This window comes from Nematolebias whitei, chromosome 4 (assembly GCF_014905685.2).
Source record: "Nematolebias whitei isolate Nwh7 chromosome 4, NemWhi1, whole genome shotgun sequence".
NCBI classification, from domain to species: domain Eukaryota; kingdom Metazoa; phylum Chordata; class Actinopteri; order Cyprinodontiformes; family Rivulidae; genus Nematolebias; species Nematolebias whitei.
Genome location: NC_056501.1, coordinates 49,274,386 through 49,294,433, shown reverse-complemented (window position 1 = coordinate 49,294,433; position 20,048 = coordinate 49,274,386). Strand labels below are relative to the sequence as shown.

The 20,048-nt window shown below is 43.8% G+C and overlaps 1 protein-coding gene across 1 annotated transcript in view; it reads left to right on the top strand.

Annotated features, from left to right (window-relative positions):
* The window catches only part of LOC119408313 (centrosome and spindle pole-associated protein 1), a 51,651-nt gene that overhangs the window by 30,065 nt on the left and 1,538 nt on the right, over positions 1-20,048 (top strand). Inside the window, exons 5-7 of the mRNA XM_037675111.1 lie at positions 2,027-2,176; positions 2,276-2,419; positions 2,968-3,081. Of these exons, the coding sequence (XP_037531039.1) occupies positions 2,027-2,176; positions 2,276-2,419; positions 2,968-3,081 (408 nt within the window). The remainder of the gene's footprint in view (positions 1-2,026; positions 2,177-2,275; positions 2,420-2,967; positions 3,082-20,048) is intronic.

Sequence of the window (20,048 nt, the reverse complement as noted above, 5' to 3'; positions counted from 1 at the left end):
AAATGACCGCATTCATTTTGGTGGGTCAAAGATAAATAACGTCTCTCGTTACATTTCTGTTAAAATTCAATGCACGACATTTACACAGTCAGAAAGATGAGGAACTCGTGAAAAAGTATGAATATATATCCTATATGACATACTACACTGCTGCTCGCTGCTCCTCGCTGCTGCTCGCTGTTGCTCGCTGCTCCTCGCTGGGATGCAGAGCACAGATCTCACCAACTTGGCCAGTTTTGGGTACACATTTGAGTTTAGTTTACAAAATCCCGTCAAATCTCTCTCATCAGCCATAGCATGCTTTTGAGTGAGGTACAGTGTAACCTGATCATTACTCTGGCTCTTCCACTGTGTTCTCCCACTCTGCAAAAGCACTTGTTCTTCTCTGTTTGGATGGGGGTGATGTGAACGCGCTCCTCGCTTCAGCTTTTGACGTTGTCGCTTCTTGGGGCTTCAAAATTCTTCCACCGCAGCGGAGAGCAGTTCGCTGCTCTATTGTGCGGCCAGCTGAGAGCGGGGTGTGGACCTGAGTGTGTACCTGACAGCAGGTGTCATCATTTTAAGTTTGTAACTTAACTTTAGTCAGCCCACAGGAAAAGTGCAGCTCAGTCGTGGATAATGATTTTGCACTCCAGTACTTCAGGATGTCTGTGACGCACAAACACCTTCTGTGGAGCAGAGCAGAGCAGGGTGGGCGAGGCCAGGTGTAATGGCTGCGCAATGCGCCCCCAGCGCTACTATCTTTTCTGATTAACTTCTGCATTCTATTTTGTTGCATTCCTCCTCAGTAAACTTACTTCCTCCTCCTCTAAGTAGATTTATACAATTTTATATTGTGCATTTTTTATTAGGTTTTATTTGCGCTGTATGATTCATAAAACCGCATCAAAGCCGAGACCAGCCCCGCCCGGACATTAATCACATTAATTTGGCCCAGCCTGGCTCTAAACCGGGTTGGTCCGGGCCGGGTTCCAGGTTTGGGTTATAAGTGACAGCTCTAGTTGGAAATGCCTCAGAAATGCAGCAGCAGATTACACCCCAGTTCACTTCATTCAGTGACAATTGCAGCATTATCAGAGTCAGAGAGATATTTGTTTGTCATACACACCTCATGTGGTACATGTGGTGGAACAAGATTATGTACACAGGGTCCCACTTACATCCCACAATAAAATGTAAAAGAAAAACAGTAATAAGATCCAAGATATGAACTAAGGGGCAGCACGGTGGCGCAACTGGTAGAGCTGCTGCCTCTCAGCGAACAGGTCCCTGGTTCAAACCCCGGTCCAGGGGCCTTTCTGGGTGGAGTTTGCATGTTCTCTCCGTGCATGCGTGGGTTTTCTCCGGGTACTCCGGTTTCCTCCCACAGACCAAAAACATGCATGTTAGGCTGATTGGTAACTCTAAATTGTCCTTAGGTGTGAGTGAGAGAGTGAATGGTTGTTTGTCTCGTTTGTCTCTATGTGGCCCTGTGATGGACTTGCGACCCATCCAGGGTATCCCCGCCCCTCGCACAGTGATTGCTGGACATGACCCAAAATGGAATAAACGGGTAAAGATAATGGATGGATATGAACTAAGAAAAATGCTAATCAAAACTACGCTAAGCACTAGTAGTATTAAAAAAAGCAATACGCCGAACAGCAGCATGAACATGAGTCTGTGTGAGCAGATGAGTATGAATGAACACAGCAGCATGAAACCAGCAACATGATGTGATTTTTCACAGTGATTATCCTGGTTAGAGATTCATGAGTCTAATGGCCTCAGGGTAGAAGCTGTTCCTCAGTCTAATGGTTCTACACTTAACGCTCCTCAACTTCCTACTGATGATCTGATTCATATTCAGCTGGTGCTCTTTTGAACAAGATATTCTCCAGTGAAATTATACAGTATAACTGATCTCCACACATTCTTTTTTTCTTGTTTTCTGACCATGAATGCAGAATTACATAACCACTGCAGTTTCATTTGCTTTCATGTTGAAAATTTTGTCTTCTCTGAGTGACCAGCATATGTTTTACAGATTGAGGAGAAAATGCATAAAAAAGCAGATGAGAGGGAACAACACAGACTAGAGGAGGAAAGGGAGGAAAAGAGGCTGGCAGAACAGAGGGCTCGCATCAAGAAAGAGTATGAGGAGGAGCAAGAGAGGAAGAAACGGAAGGAGTTGGAGGTGAGAAAATAATAGAAAGTCAGGTCCTTTGATAGTTCTCAATAAGTCTTCATTGTGCCCTTATGTACCTTTCTGACCTGTAGCTTATGCATCCTACAGCAAAAAGCAAAGAATGAGGAGCTGATTCAACTGGCTGAGCAAAAGAAGAATGAAGCAAAGAGGAAAAAGAAGGAAGCTGAGGAGAAGGAGACCGCAGCTCTGAGGAGACAATATGAGCGAGAAAGACAGGCACGAGTAGACGAGGTCTGTTCAGCTTCTGTATTGTCTCTATAACATCTGAGAGAGATCAGTTTCTTTTTGTTGCACAAAAAGCATTCTCAAAATTATTCTCATTATTTTCAGTATTCAAAATTGTTATTATTCAACCAACCAACTTCCAAATGTGTGAGCAATTAAAAGCTCAAAGTCCCAGGTCCTCTTCTGATCAACTACTCATCAGTGGAGTTGTTGACTCACATTAAGAAGTTAGAGCTATGTCATATCACTGATGACATCCTTTGCTGTTTCCAAACTCAGGGTTCAAGATTAGCCAGATGCAGTGATGTTGCTACACTTAAGTAAGACAAGCATTTTTCTGAGGAAAATTTCAAACATTTAGTCAGTGGATTTCAGATGCAAGTTAATTCAAATGAAAAATCACAATAATTCCTGTTACATGTGTTTTTATACAGTATATGATGGCTAGATGTTTTTTTTCTAACCACCTTTCACTCCTGATAGTTTATCTTTGGTTTGAAACCAAATCATGAGTAGATAAGGATAAAGGAACAGTGTTGGTTTTGTAACTTTAGGTCTATAGGGAGCCTTCACCTCCCATCCCCACTCTGCAGAGAAAACATGGGCAAGACCAGCAACTGCCCAGACCTCCTACTGTTAACAGCCAAAACTCTACTGCTCCTGTGTCTGTGAGTCACACACACGCACGCACGCACGCACGCACGCACGCACACGCACACACACACACACACACACACACACACACACACTCAAAGGACACATGCCATGCCACACTGCCAGTGCACAGCCATTAGTTTATAAAGTGTACATTGTTCCAAATATACATCCATCCATCCATTATCTTTTACCCGCTTCTTCCATTTTGGGTCACGGGGGTCGCCGGTGCCCATGCAACCTGCAATAAAGAGAACAGTGAGAAAATGGTCAACGGAAGCTGAAGAAGCCCTGCGGGGTTGTTTTGAGGCTACAGACTGGGATGCACTGTGCCAGCCACATGGAGAGGACATCAATGCCGTGACTGAGTGTGTGACCGACTATATAAACTTCTGTGTAAACAACACCATCCCCACCAGAACAGTGCGATGCTTCCCCAATAACAAACCCTGGATCACCACTGACCTGAAGGAACTGCTAAACCAGAAAAAAGAGCCTTCAGGGAGGGAGACAGGGGATTATTGAGGAGCACACAGACGCAACTAAAAGTCAAGATAAGAAACAGCAAGGAGGTGTACAAGAAGAAGCTGGAGAGCAAGCTCCAACAGAACAATATCAAAGAGGTGTGGTCAGGGATGAAAAAGATCTCAGGCTTCAAGCAGAAGGAGGATCAGAAGGATGGAAGCCTGGACAGAGCCAATGAACTGAACACATTCTTCAATAGGTTCAGTTTAGGAACAAGCTCAGCATCCTCCTCTCTTGCCCACAGCCAAACATACATACCACCCTCCATTGACCCAAGGCTGTCGTGTCACACCTCAAATATTGTATCTACCACCTCAGTCATGGACCCTTCTTCTACACATTGGTCTTCAACCAAATCAGAAGATACTGATACTTCCATTGCCTCCCCCCTCTGCGTCTCCAGAAGTCAGGTGAGGAAGCAGCTGGAGAGACTGAACCGGAATAAGGCTGCAGGTCCAGAAGGTGTCAGTCCCAGAGTCCTGAAGGTCTGTACAGAGCAGCTCTGTGGGGTTCTGCAGCACCTCTTCAACCTTAGCCTGACTCAGGAGAAGGTTCCAGTGTTGTGGAAAACATCCTGTCTTGTTCCAGTGCCAAATAAATCACACCCATCAGTCCTCAATGACTATAGACCTGTTACCCTGACATCCCACATCATGAAGGTCCTAGAGAGACTTCTGCTGACCCACCTGACTAGACAAACAAGCACATATCAGGACCCACTGCAGTTTGCTTATCAGCGTGGACTTGGAGTTGAAGATGCCATCATACACCTGCTTCAGCAAACTCACTGTCATCTAGAAAAGGCAGACAGCACTGTGAGAGTCATGTTCTTTGATTTCTTCAGTGCATTTAACACAATCCAGCCTGATTTGCTTTGTCAGAAACTTCAGAAGACTCAGGTGGAGGCCTCAACAATCGCCTGGATCAAAGACTACCTGACGGACAGACCACAGTTTGTGAGACTGAAGGGTTGTGTGTTTGACCAGGTGGTCAGTAGCTGAGGAGCACCACAGGGGACTGTACTCTCACCATTCCTTTTCACTCTGTACACTTCAGATTTCCAGTATAAAACAGACTCCTGTCATCTGCAGAAATATTCTGATGACTCTGCAGTAGTCGGGTGTATCAGAGATGGACAAGAAGCTGAGTACAGGGAACTGGTGGACCGCTTTGTGGCATGGTGTGGAAACAATCATCTCATCTTGAATATGAACAAAACAAAGGAGATGATTGTAGATTTCAGGAGAATCAGGAACAGGTCCAACCCTATTTCCATCATGGGAGAAGTGGAGGTGGTGGAGAAGTATAAATACCTTGGACTTCACCTGGCCATCAGACTGGACTGGAAATGCAACAGTGAAGCCGTCTACAAGAAGGGACAGAGCAGACTGTACTTCTTGAGGAAGCTGAAGTCCTTCAACGTTTGCAGCAAGATGCTGCATATCTTCTACAAGTCTGTTGTAGAGAGCGCTATCTCTTCTGCCATCATCTGCTGGGGCAGCAGCACCAGAGCAAGTGACTTAAAAAAGATCAACAAGCTCATAAAGAAGGCTGGCTCAGTTCTGGGGACTCCTCTAGAACCTTTGGAGATGATTGTTCAAAGAAAGATTCTTCATAAAATGAAGAACATTATAGACAACCCTCAGCATCCTCTTCATCAGACTGTCATACAACAACAAAGTGTCTTCAGTCAGAGGCTTCTTCAAATCCGTTGTACGACAGACCGCTACAAGAGATCCTTCCTGCCCACAGCCATCAGCATCTATAACAACTCATTATTGAAACCAGTATGATGAGTTACCACAACATATAATTTCCCTCTGGGATTAATAAAGTTTTTTTGCATTGAATTGAATTGAATGTCCAGCAATCACTGTGTGAGGGGTGGGGGTACACCCTGGACAGGTTGCAAGTCCCTCACAGAGTCACATAGAGACAAGCGAGACAAACAACCATTCACTCTCTCACTCACACCTAGGGACAATTTAGAGTTACCAATCAGCCTAACATGCATGTTTTTGGTCTGTGGGTGAAAACCGGAGTACCTGGAGTAATCCCACATATGCACGAAGAGAACATGCAAACTCCACCCAGAAAGGCCCACGGACCGGGATTTGAACCAGGGGCCTGCTCGCTGAGAGGCAGCAGCTGTACCAGTAGCACCACTGTGCTGCCCTCTCCAAATATACATTTTCACAAAAATATTTTTTTTAATCAAAGAATTCTTACTAAACTGTAAGTATCCCGAGGCATGCTCAATAAACCAGGTAGAAAAATCTAAAAAAGTTAAATCTGGTCCTCTGGACATTCAAAAAACAAAACAAAGCAAAACAAACAAAAAAAAAAAAATGTAGAAACATTTTGTCTTCCATCCAAAAGACTTCCTCAGTCTGAGGTGCTGTATTCAGCTCAGTCTTATAAATAGCACCTTCTCAGAGTGGATCAACCAGTTTTGCTGCTGACAACCAAAACCAGCTGCTCACATGGTCAAGAAGAACCATCAGCCTAACAATGGATCATTAGCACACTGATGGCTGTTTACTATTCACAGGAGGCTGAGTGATACTAGCAATCACAGCATTGTAAGAGGGGGACAGTTTAACCCGGAGGCCTCCACCCGTTTAAGGATGGACGATTTCTTTTTACAAAGAATGCCTCCTTTACTCCTTTCCCAAACCATCGTTACTCTCTATCCAGGATGTGAACATCTTCATCCCTGAAAGAGTGACCGCTGGCCTGGAGATGAGTGTAGACCGCAGAGTCCTGGCCTGATGTTGTTGCTCTTCTGTGCTGGGCCATCCTTTTGGCCAGTGGCTGTTTAGTTTCCCCGATGTAAGACTGATCACAGCCCTCCTGACACTGAACAGCATACACAATATTACTCTGTTTGTGCCGGGGGACTGGATTTTTGGGATTAGCCAGTCTTTGCCATAATTTATTTTGGGGTTTAAAAGGTTCTGGGACATTGTGTGTAGAAAATAAACGTCTCAGTTTCCCCAATACTCCCTCAACATACGGAATGACCACTGGTCTGGGTTCCTCCTTTTCACCTGATGGCTGACTGGAGTCCTGTTTAGGTTTCTTCTCTGCTTTCAGGAAGGCCCAGTTAGGATATCCACATTGCTCTAGAGCCTGTCTTGTGTGGGATTTCTCCTTCTGCCTGGCTCCTGAGTTAGTGGGGATGCTGTCTGCTCTGTGATACAGAGTCCTTATGACTCCCAACTTGTGCTCCAAAGGGTGATGGGAGTCAAACTGCAAATACTGGTCTGTGTGGGTGGGTTTGCAGTACACCTCAGTTTGCAAATGTCCTCTATCAGAGACTGAGACCTCACAGTCCAAGAAAGCCAACCTGCCATTTTTTTACATCTTCTCGTGTGAACTTGATGTATTTATCCACAAAGTTGATGTGGTCAGTAAAATGTTGGACTTCCTGGGATTTAATTTTAACCCAGGTGTCATCAACATACCTGAACCATGACTTGGTGGTGTGCCTGAAAAGGATGCCAAGGCTCTCTTTTCTACCTTCTCCATGTACAGGTTGGCAACAATAGGAGAAACTGGAGACCCCATAGCACACCCATGTTTCTGCCTATAATATTGCTCCTGTTGAGGAAAATTAACACAACAACTCATACTTTTCAGCCTATTCACCTTTTCCTCACATTGGTTCGGAGATACATGGAGAAAAGACACAATAATCAGTCAGAGAGATTCAAGTTAAAAAGTATTACCAACATTTATTAAAGCTTTCAGCTGAAAGGAGACACTCTTACCACAAAGCAACAGAGATACAACAAAAACCCTAGACGTGTCTGACCGGAGCTTTCAGGTTCCTCTGTATTTAAACACAAAAGTTCCACCCAGAGACGTGTCACACATTCTTACAGTTCTTTGTCTAAACTGGTTCAAACTGATGTCTTAATTTCCTGGAAGTCCTTTTATGGAGTTGTTTTATTATTTTCTTCTGCCGTTCCAGTTTACTAGTGATCTTGTCATCAGGTGGGACACACACCAGCAGCTCCTTGTTAGTTCATGTCCCGTACACAAAAAACTTAAATACATTCTCTGACTTAGTTCACTCTGTACTTGTTGATACCAAAAGGCAAGCGGATCCAAAAGCCAAGCAGATACAGATAAAGGACAAGATACTGTTGTGATGCATCAAGCAATACAGCACAGCAGATAAGAGCGTCTTTACATTTTCCCCCTTTTGGTCTCTGAAAGAGACCATTATTCCTAACTATCCATCCCTGAATATGTGTAGCTCTGCATGTCCTGGAAAACCCCCTGAGGTAGCTGTTCATTTTACTGAGGAAAGCAGGACATCACCTCACGCCTCTGTGACGGTGGTCATTTCTGACCCAGATCCCACCTGTACAGGAAAAGAAACTTTCCCTCATCTTTCTTGGTAAACACACAATGTAGCATTTTAGCAAAACAGGCAACTTTAAAGCTGGCGGGAACAGTCAGCCTCTTCCAGTAGCGGTGCTATGGCCACTATGGATAGTTCCATGTCTCGTCCCTGGCTGTACATTTGGTAAGCAGGAGGGCTCTCACTGCCACCATTCTGCAATGTACAACTGATGAGTCTGACCGCCAGTGAACGACAGCAGGGCACACAGCAACAGCCACAGACCACCATGATCCCTAAAAATGTAGCCACAGACACTAACAGAGAGATTACTAATGTTTTCCATTTACCAAACATGTTTGAAAACCATTCTTCTAAGGGGTTCTCACTCCCTGAGTGTTCGTGCATGGTCTTACTAAGTCTTCTCAGTCCCTCCAGTGCTCTGGTCACCGATCCGTCTGGGGCAGTGTTGTTAGGGATGAAAGTAGAACATTTTTCTCCAATCATAGCACAGGCTCCCCCCTTTTCAGCTAATAACATGTCCAGTGCCATGCAGTTTTGTATGGCCATCAGAGAGGTAGGTCCTAATTGCTCAGCCAGACCCTGTACAGCATCTCTAGTTAAGTTTGCCAATCAGTTGCCCCCTTTGGAGGGAGACACGGGATAGTCCTTAGCTTATGTGCCTACGTGGCTGAGTAGTTTGGGGTCCAAAATGGGCCATTATAGGCGATCACTGAGCTCCAGGCCGGGCACCAGGCCTCTAGCGCATGCAATTTATCCACACATCTTTTTTGGTTAAATGCCATCACACACAAATAAAGATCATACCCTCTCCAGCTGGCCTGGTGTTCTCCACACGCTATGACACTGCACAGGTTGAGCTGGAATGTGGTTGCCTTGCCCAAGGTGTAATTCAGCTCGATGCCCCCATAGTTGGATATGCAAAAATTTGCACATACTACTGGAAGAAGTAAGATCAGGACCAGAACACTGCAGGGATTCCCCTTTTTTATCAACTTGAGTGCGGAGATATCTGTTTTCTGTCTGGGCTGCCAGTTTGAACTGTACCTGTTGGTCTTGAAAAGTTATTTAAATAAATTTATGTTAATATAAAAAGGTCACTTACCAATTATATGCCAGATGTGATGATTTTTTTTACTCCGCCTTTGGTTTTATAAGTCTGTGTACATTTCCTGTCATTAAGTGAACTTGTACTAGATGGCTGCTAAAGTTATCAGTTTTCAATCTTATACATCGGTAAAGTAACCCATATTAGTTATACATTAACAAACACACACTATCATTCATACAGCAGACACTCACTCACACTCCAACATCATTCATGCAACAAATATACATGGCATTTATTCAATTTAATTCAGTTTATTTATATAGCGCCAAATAACAACAAAGTTGTCTCAGGGCACTTTACAGAAACATTCACATACATAAAAGCCAATTAGTAAAGTTCTCTATCTAAGGAGGCCAGCAGACAAGTTGAATCTTATAATGTTATATGCTGGTGAAGATTTTTTGAACTTATAACTTATATTTCCCTATACCTTCCTTACTAAGGTTCTTGTTTGTCCCTCAACTTATAAAAACACATTTCCATCACTGCCTATTCTAAAAAGCTATCAATCCCTGTCTTTAACCATAACAGCTCCATATGGTCATCTGCAGGTATTCTTCTTCTAGCTTCTTTCTAGGAATCATCCAAATATAGGTGTTTATTTTAAGGATTCTGTTGTATCAGAAGCACAGCCTCGAGCATGAGAGAAAAAAAAAGTTGCTCGGGATGCATTGCTGACCAGTCTTTCAACTACAGACCTAAGGAGGCTATAATAAACAGAAACCCGAGGTCATCAACTTCTTTGGAGGAGTTAGCAAAAAACTCCCCACAGGCACCCAAAAACCCAGTAGAGTTTTTTCGAACTGACACATGACCACACCTCTTGACGCTTTCCAGACGTCCAAGTTTTAACGCGTTTCTAGTAAACAACGATGGACAATTATACCCGGAACATCTTTCAGACTGAGCACGCTTCTTGTAAAGATTTTAACGTCAGCAAAAATGACATCATATTTTTTACATGGGGCTTTAAACCTTCAGCTACGTCAGATCCTTCGCATGTCATCGACAAACAAACAACAATTTATATACAGGCATTTAAATCAACTGGACAAAGCTTAAATTTTAGAGAAAAATTAGTTAGTCAGCTTGTAGGTCCGGTCTTACTTTTTCCAGTGTGGTCACAAGCTTTTCATACTGCTGCGGTTCTCCTTCGGAGATGCAGTCCGCCATGTTTATTCTTTCATATTTGGGGCTTCTAGTGTTTTAGATAACCAGTGTTGTCTTAAAGCAATCATAGTAAAGCATTGAGAATTTACATATGCCACTACACTGTGTGTGGTTAATACCACTAGTGCGTGTCCCATAACAATGTGTGCTGTTTTTTTTTAATTAATTTTGCATTCCCTGCTGCGTGTTGTGTGCATGGGGGGTGCCGTTTTTCCATATTATCCATCATTGTCAATAAGTACTGTAGTACCTTTCTCTCACCCCCTTTTTTTCTGGAACAAAACGCCATTTATGGCTAGTATTGTTATAGAAACATCTAAAAAGGAAGGGTAGGTTGTAATCAGGTAATGTCAGTTTTGCTGCAGATGACATGTGTTGTTTGAGTTTTATGAAGGCTTATTCAGCTTATTGTATCCATATTAGAATGCTGTACAAGTTTCTCATGCCTTGCTCTTTGACCAAATCCCTCAGGGGTTGTGTCAAATCTGTGTATTCAGGAACATACCCTCTGCTGTACCCTGTTAGGCCCAAAAAAGGAAAGCATGTATTTTACACGTGTTGGTTTGGGGTGTGTCAAGATACTCTGTTTATGAGTTTTGGACATGCTAGTGGTTTCTGCAGAGATTATTCGTCCCAGGGAAGGAGACCTGTTTTCTGCCAATCTGTAATTTATTTTTAGTAATCTTAAAGCCATTTTTGTGTAGATGTTCCAACACCAACCTAGTTGCTTCTATGCAGGTGTCAGGCGTGGGTGTGGCTAGTAACAGGTCGTCCACGTACTGGATCAGTGTTGTATCTCTAGGAAGAGTACAAGATTGTAAGGCATCTTTCAAAACCTGATTGAAAATACCTGGAGATAGAGCAAAACCCTGGGGGAGTCGTGTGTAACGCCACTGTTGTCCTTTGTAGGTAAATGAAAATAGATTTCTCCAGCTTTCTGCTAGAGGTACACAGAAGAAGGCGTTAGCCAGGTCAATACACGTGTACCATTGTTGGGTGGGATCTAGGGATGAAATAGACACATAAGGGTTAGGTACAGGTACTGTAGGTGTTCTCAATATCGCATTAATAGCACACAGATCATGTGCCATTCAATATTTATCGGTTCCTTTTTTCTTTACGGGCAAGATGGGTGTGTTCCTCTCAGACTGCAAGGGTTCTAAGACTCCTGGAGCAATCAATCCCTGAATTGTGTCTGCAATTCCTTCTTCTGCTTGTTGTTTATGTGGGTATTGTGGGACCCAAATGGGTGTATCTGTGTTTACCTGAAAGGTGATTGGGCCACATTGTGTCTTCCCCACGTCCGTGGGAGAGACGGCCCATAAGCCCTCAGGTATGGAGGCCAACATTGCTGCGGCAGAATGATGATCAGTCTTCTCTCTCCCGTGGTCACGAGCCAACAACTCGTGTTCTAGCATCACCTGTTCTTCTGTGTGAGAGGAGATTCTGTATGTGTCACAAGAATTTGAAAAGCACAGACCTGGTACTGAGGTGGGAACCCAGTCCATAGCTGCCAGGGAACGTTTAACCATTCTTCCCAGCTCCTTTGCTTCATGCTCGACATGGAGAGAGAGAGATATGTAAGGCACAGCTTCATCACACGTTTGATACCACAGTAATTGTTCATGAGTTAATTCCACCGCCGCTGCCACCCCAGCCGGGGTCACATAAATATTTTGTGTGTGCATTGTCCAAACCTTACCCTCCAAATGAGGGCTTATGGGCCATCTCCCCCACGGACGGGGGGAAGTCACAGTGCGGCCCAATCACCTTTCAGGTAAACACAGATACACCCATTTGGGTGTATCTGTAACTCCTCTTGACACCAGTCTGCGTGACTCCTGTCATAGAAGAGCATGACATGCGGGGGGTCGGGAGGAAAGACATAGGCGCCTAGACTCAGGATCCAAGATTTCCATTGTTGGAACATCTTCAGTAGTGGACTAGACCCTTCAGCAGTCATGTGGCCCCAGTAGATATCAGCATGTTCAAGAGACACTGGTTGTATCAAGTACTGTCCATCTGTGCACAGTTCACCACATCGCAAACAGGAGCCATCTGGGAATTGAACTCTCACCTCTTGTGCCCTGCAGAGTACAGTTGCCCCCAACTTTATCAGTAAGTCTCTTCCCATCAAGTTGACTGGTGTTGCAGGTGAACAGACAAATGGATGTTGCAATTTTTGTGTTCCTATCTGAAATGGCAGTGGTACAGTCAAGGGCAGACATTACTCTGTTCCTGAGAACCCCATCAATGACACAGTCTTTGTGGATAGGTAGTTGACAGAAGCTGTGGTGATTGTAGAGTAGGTGGCTCCTGTGTCCTTCAAGAATTTCATTTCTTGTCCTCCCACTCTCCCCAGGAGCACAGGGTCTGCTGTGCCCATGCTACTCTGTTGGTTCTCAGGGGTGTGTCAGTAAGTACCAAGAGTGGGAAAGACTTCCCACTGCAGATACTGCCCTCCTGCGTTCAGAGTGGGTATTGCTGCTGGGTTGTGTGGCAGCATACCTGGTTGTCCACTGGGTGGCGCTCGTCCTTGTGGTGGAGCTTGGCAATCTCTGGCCCAATGGCCTGGTCTTTCACAGTTGGAGCAGATGTCAAGAGCAGCTCCTCAATATCCACTTCTTCCCCTTTGTCCCCGCCCCATGCCCCTCCGTCCTCGGCCACCACCAGCACGCCGGTCCCCGCTGCGACCGAAGCCAGCAGACCTGTATTGATTTTGATACAAAGGAGGAGGAGGATGTGCAGGATAGGGAAAAGGAGAAGGAGGAGGGACTACTCTTCCAGGATATTGATTAGTATAGTGTGCCCCAGCAGGAGAAGGTGTTGGCTGTGGAGCTGCTGCAACCATCACATTCTCTGTCCTCTCCTTCTTCTTTGTTGATTTTTGTCTAGTTTCCTGCAGCTGTAATTTAAGCAATTGATTTTCTACAAACCGGATTCCAAAAAAGCTGGGACACTAAACAAATTGTGAATAAAATCTGAATGCAATGATGTGGAGATGGCAAATGTCAATATTTTATTCGTAATGTAACATAGATGACAGATCAAAAGTTTAATCTGAGTAAATGTAACATTTTAAAGGAAAAATATGTTGATTCAAAATTTCACAGTGTCAACAAATCCCAAGAAAGTTGGGACAAGTAGCAATAAGTGGCTGGAAAAAGGAAATTGAGCATATAACGAACAGTTGGAAGACCAATTAACACTAATTAGGTCCATTGACAACATGATTGGGTATAAAAAGAGCTTCTCAGAGTGTCAGTGTCTCTCAGAAGCCAAGATGGTAAGAGGATCACCAATTCCACCATTGTTGCACAGAAAGATAGTGCAACAATACCAGAATGGTGTTACCCAGCGTAAAATAGCAAAGACTTTTAAGTTATCATCATCAACCGTGCATAACATCATGAAAAGATTCAGAGAATCTGGAACAATCGCTGTGCGTAAGAGTCAAGGCCGTAAAACTCTACTGGATGCTCGTGATCTCCGGGCCCTTAAACATCACTGCACCTCAAACAGGAATGCCACTGTCAAGGAAATATTAGAATGGGCTCAGGAATACTTCCAGAAAGCATTGTCAGTGAGCACAATCCACCGTGCCATCCGCTGTTGCCAGCTGAAATGCTACAGTGCAAAGAGGAAGCCATTTCTAAGCAAGCTCCACAAGCTCAGACGTTTGCACTGGGCCAGGGGTCATTTAAAATGGAATGTGGCAAAATGGAAGACTGTTCTGTGGTCAGATGAGTCACGATTTGAAGTTCTTTATGTAACACTGGGACGCCATGTCATCCGGACCAGAGAAGACAAGGATAGCCCAAGTTGTTATCAACGCTCCGTTCAGAAGCCTGCATCACTGATGGTATGGGGTTGCATGAGCGCTTGTGGCATGGGCAGCTTGCATGTCTGGAAAGGCACCATTAATGCAGAGATCTATGTTCAGGTTCTAGAACAACATATGCTCCCATCTAGACGTCATCTCTATCAGGGAAGACCCTGCATTTTTCAACACAATAATGCCAGACCACATTCTGCAGCAATCACAACATCATGGCTACGTAGGAGAAGGATCCGGGTACTGAAATGGTCAGCCTTCAGTCCAGATCTTTTACCTATAGAGAACATTTGGCGCATCATAAAGAGGAAGGTGCGACAAAGAAGGCCCAAGACGACTGAACAGTTAGAGGCCTGTATTAGACATGAATGGGAGAGCATTCCTATTTCTAAACTTGAGAAACTGGTCTCCTCTGTCCCCAGACGTCTGTTGAGTGTTGTAAGAAGAAGGGGGGATGCCACACTGTGGTAAAAATGTACTTGTCCCAACTTTTTTGGGATTTGTTGATGCCAAGAAATTTGGAAACAACTGATTTTTCCCTTAAAATGATACATTCTCTCAGTTTAAACTTTTGATCTGTGATTTGTGTTTTATTCTGAATAAAATATTAGATGTTGGCACCTCAACATCATTGCATTCAGTTTTTATTCACAATTTGTTTAGTGTCCCAACTTTTTTGGAATCCGGTTTGTAATTTGTCTTTCTCATTATTTTTCTTTTTTTGTTCTTCTCGTATTGTTTTGTAGGTGGTGTATTAGATGTCTTTCCCACTTATCGTAGTCGCACCCAGGGAGATCTGGATTCTATCTCATTAGTTCTGCCACAGATGTGGGCACTCCCTTCAGGACTGCCTTTCTAAATAATTCAGTTAAATTAGAGGGTGTTCCTTTAGGATTTACTGTTTGTGTCTCATCTACTTTTCATCCGCCAGGGTAATATAATCTTTGGGATGGAGTTGAGGTCCCGCTCAAACTTGGGAATAGCTGCGGGAGTGGATAATGGGTACTTGTCTCTGATTGCATGTCCTAACTGTTATTACTCGACTCAGTGGGACCTCGTTGCCCAGTTTACTGGTGTGTGCTACTGTTTCTAATTCTCTGGCCACCAGGGGCATCAAATACCGTCTTAGGATTGCTCTAAAGTCTCCTAGGGCCAGGGTCATTCCACTGGTGATACCACTTAGTTTGGAAAACCACAATCTGCCTCCTGCAGAGATGCTTGGGAGTTTGTCAACCAGAGCATCTCTGTCTCCCACTGGGAAGGGCACATATTTCTGGCAACCCCTGGATGATTGTAGTAATGGTAACATGTACTCAGCCTCATCAAGTTTTTTTTATCTAATCCTCTTGTTGTCATTGTGTGGGTTCTACCAGAGGGATGGGCTGTTTGTAAGCACTCAACTTCTCGTAAATGGCCTAATGTGATTCTTAGTTTGTCAATTTCTTGATCTATTTCCTCCTCTGTTATCAATCGGAAATTCTCCTGCTCTTCCTGTTCAGGTATCAAATGTCCTCTAGCGGTCACTGATACTCTGACAGGTTGTTTTCCTTGTGTATCCTGCAGCTCATGTTCTAATCTCTCCATTCTGCTCTCACATTGTTCAATCATTTCTTTGCTATGAGCCACCGTTTTTTCTAAAGTTTCTTTTATATGTTCTTCTATTTTATTCATCTCTTCATTCTTTCCCGAGCCCATGCTGTAATTTAGGCTGGACTGAATGCCACCCCCTGTTCCTCTTTGTTTATGAGTGGAAGAAGTGCAAAAACCTTTGTTCTGAGCCATGGAGGTGCTAAACAGGTCAGGCTTTTCAGGCTGTTCCTCCAACAGTCCACATGATGGTGCTGCTGCTTGTCTAAATGGGTTGGTGTTGATATTTTCCAAAACCACTGTCCCCTGTGTTAGTTCGATGGATGGGTACAGCCCACTAGGGGGGTTTTCCTCTCTGTTAACAGAGGTCCCTCCCTTTGGGGCTGTCTGTTCCGGCCCCTGATACGGGGGCAGAGACAACTTTATTTGCTGTGTGGCTGCTCTACCCTTCATTTTCGCTGTTGCCTGCTCTATAGTGTGTTTAATCCCTTGCCATGACACAATTAATTTTTCACACTTTCTCAACTGTTTCTCTGCTTCTTCTCTGTCCTTTTTACATTTTCTTTTTCCTAGCCCTCTCGCTTCTTGTTCTTTCTGCATATTTTTTGTTACTTCCTGTCTTAGCGTTTGCAGTTGTTTTAGTAAAGGTCCTCCTAAAGGTTTGCATGAACTCAGTGGGACTTCCTGTTTCACTACTGCTTGAGTTATCTTCTCTTTTATTTTTCTTTGTCAAGTCATCATGGTCCATCAGGTACGTTACTAATTTGTCAATCTGAGTTTCGAGAGGGAGCCAGGGTCCCTGACCCCAGCCTGAAGCGTCAATGTCTGCGTCAAATTCACCGTTCATTTTGTCACGTTTTGTCTGTATAACATTATGTTTTACACAAAATGACTCGTTTTCTCACTCGGTGGTGAGAAAACTCGAGCTCGCTCGGCGGCGAAGCAATTAAACCACCAAAATCACACTGCAAAGAGCTTCTCCTCAAACACACACCCACTCTTGCTGCACAGCTCTTTCACTCAGTCACTCTTTCTTATCCGATCTCGTTTTGGACAGCTTTCAGTTTGTTTCTCACAAAAAATACACCTTTCTTCAATTATCATCAGAATCTGTCATCACCATTTAAGTTTCTCTGACAGTTCAAAAAATACACCTCAATAATCATCTAAAACTGTCATCACCATTTAAGTTTCTCTGACAGTTCAAAAAATACACTTCAATAATCATCAGAATCTGTCATCACCATTTAAGTATCTCTGACAGTTCTCACAGGTGTGGTCAACTCTTGTTCTTATTTGTGGACAGTCACGTTCCAAAAGAAAACTCAATCCAACCTGGCTACCTTCCCCCACGTCCGGGAAGAAGTTTGGGGCGCCACTCCCGACTGACAGAAGTCCCCAACTTTGTTGACTCACACAGGGGTCCCAGATCCCAGGCCAGGTCCCGACCTGCCTCTTTTAATCACAACTTGTATTTCCTCATCCTTACACAAGCTTATAACTGATATATTACTTCAAAAAAAACTTTGACACTCTATCTCTACCCAAGACGCGTCTGACTGGAGCTTTCATGTTCCTCTGTATTTAAACACAAAAGCTCCACCTAGAGACATGTCAGATATTCTTACAGTTCTTTGTCTAAACTGGTTCAAACTGATGTCTTCATTTCCTAGAAGTCCTTTTATGGAGTTGTTTTATTATTTTCTTCTGCCGTTCCAGTTTACTAGTGATCTTGTCATCAGGTGGGACACACACCAGCAGCTCCCTGTTAGTTCATGTCCCGTACACAAAAAACTTAAATACATTCTCTGACTTAGTTCACTCTGTACTTGTTGATACCAAAAGGCAAGCGGATCCAAAAGCCAAGGAGATACAGATAAAGGACAAGATACAGTTGTAATACATCGAGCAGTACAGCACAGCAGATAAGAGCGTCTTTACACTCCCCATATGTGACGTAGGTTGACTGCAGGCACAGTTTCAAGAGTTGACACAGTTGTTCTGTAGAAAGTGTGGTCCTGCTGCTCAGAGTGGTGTCTGATTTTAATCTTAAACTTACCACCTCGACTGCATCATGAACAGGAATGCACTTAAAGAGTGATGTGACATCAAAAGAGACCATTGTTTCATCAGTCTCCATGATGACATCCCTCACCTTATCCACAAAGTCCATGGTGTTCTGTATGCGATGTTCTGAGCTGCCAACTAAAGGGATGAGTACATATGCCAGATTATTGGAAACATTGTAAGTGACAGAGTTAATCATGCAAACAATTGGTCTTAAAGGTACAACTTGTTTGTGGATTTTAGGTAAACCATACAGACTATAAGTGTGGCCTCCCCTGGGTACAGTCTGTGGTACAAAAAACAGTCAATAGCTGTGTCCTGTTCCAAAATTTTCAGGCAGTCTATCAACTTCTTCTTGTTACCACTTCCTGGATCTCTTTTCAGAGGTTCATAAGTGTTTTAAGTCACTAAGGAGTGTCATAACTTTCTCATGATAGTCTTTCTGGTTCAAAATCACTGTGCACCTTCCTTTGTCTGCTGGGAGAATGATGATGTTTTTGTCCTTGCTAAGAGTGGTGAGTGCATCCCTCTTCTCTCTACTGATGTTGGAAGGTGGTGGTTTGGCATTTCTGAGGCAGGCTGAAACTTTGATTCTGAGTTGTTCTGCTTCACCCTCTTTAATTTTGTTGTTACGGATGGCTGGTTCTGTGGCTGTGATCATCTCCACCAGAGGAATTCTTCTTGGTGCAACCACAAAGTTCAGTCCCCTGGCAAGAATCTCTGTCTCCGGCTGGGTGAGCTGTCTGTCAGATAAATTCTTCACCCACTTTTCTGTCTCCCTGGCATGTAATTGTCTACTGGAGTGTTGTCTTACACTGTTATTAGAATTGTGATGGTGTTGATGAGTTATTAGTAAGTAAGTAAGTTAACTCATCAGCACCATCACAATTCCAATAACAACACATTCAGTGTAAGACAACACTCCAGTAGACAGTTACATGCCAGGGAGACAGAAAAGTGGGAGAAGAATTTATCTGATAGACAGCTCACCCAGCCGGAGACAGAGATTCTTGCCAGGGGACTGAACTTTGCGGTTCCACCAAGTAGAATTCCTCTGGTGGAGATGATCACAGCTACTGAGTCAGCCATCCGCAACAACAAAATTAAAGAGGCTGAAGCAGAACAGCTCAGAATCCAAGTTTCATCCTGCCTCAGCAATGCCAAACCGCCACCTTCCAACATCAGTAGAGAGGAGAGGGACGCACTCACCACTCTTAGCAAGGACAAAAACATCATCATTCTCCCAGCGGACAAAGGAAGGTGCACAGTGATTTTGAACCAGAAAGACTATCATGAGAAAGTTATGACACTCCTTAGTGACTTAAAACACTTATGAACCTCTGAAAAGAAATCCAGGAAGTGGTTACAAGAAGAAGTTGATAAATTGCCTGAAAATTTTGGAACAGGACAAGGCTATTGATCGTTTTCTGTACCACAGACTGTACCCAGGGGAGGCCACACCTAGTCTGTATGGTTTACCTAAAATCTACAAACAAGTTGTACCTTTAAGACCAATTGTTAGCATGATTAACTCTGTCACTTACAATGTTTCCAAATATCTGGCGTCTGTACTCACCCTTTAGTTGGCAGCTCAGAACATCACATACAGAACACCATGGACTTTGTGGATAAGCTGAGGGATGTCATCATGGAGACTGATGAAACAATGGTCTCTTTTGATGTCACATCACTCTTTACGTGCATTCCTGTTGATGATGCAGTAGAGGTGGTCAGTTTAAAATTAAAATCAGACACCACTCTGAGCAGCAGGACCACGCTTTCCACAGAACAAATGTGTCAACTTTTGAAACTGTGCCTGCAGTCAACCTACTTCACATATGGGGAGCAATATTATAGGCAGAAACATGGGTGTGCTATGGGGTCTCCAGTTTCTCCTATTGTTGCCAACCTGTACATGGAGGAGGTAGAAAAGAGAGCCTTCACGTCCTTTTCAGGGACACCACCAAGTCATTGGTTCAGGTATGTTGATGACACCTGGGTTAAAATTAAATCCCAGGTAGTCCATTTTACTGACCACATCAACTCTGTGGATAAATACATCAAGTTCACACGAGAAGATGTAAAAAATGGCAGGTTGGCTTTCTTGGACTGTGAAGTCTCAGTCTCTGATAGAGGACATTTGCAAACTGAGGTGTACAGCAAACCCACCCACACAGACCAGTATTTGCAGTTTGACTCCCATCACCCTTTGGAGTACAAGTTGGGAGTCATCAGGACTTTGTACCACAGAGCAGACCGCGTCCCCACTAACTCAGGAGCCAGGCAGAAGGAGAAATCCCACACAAGACAGGCT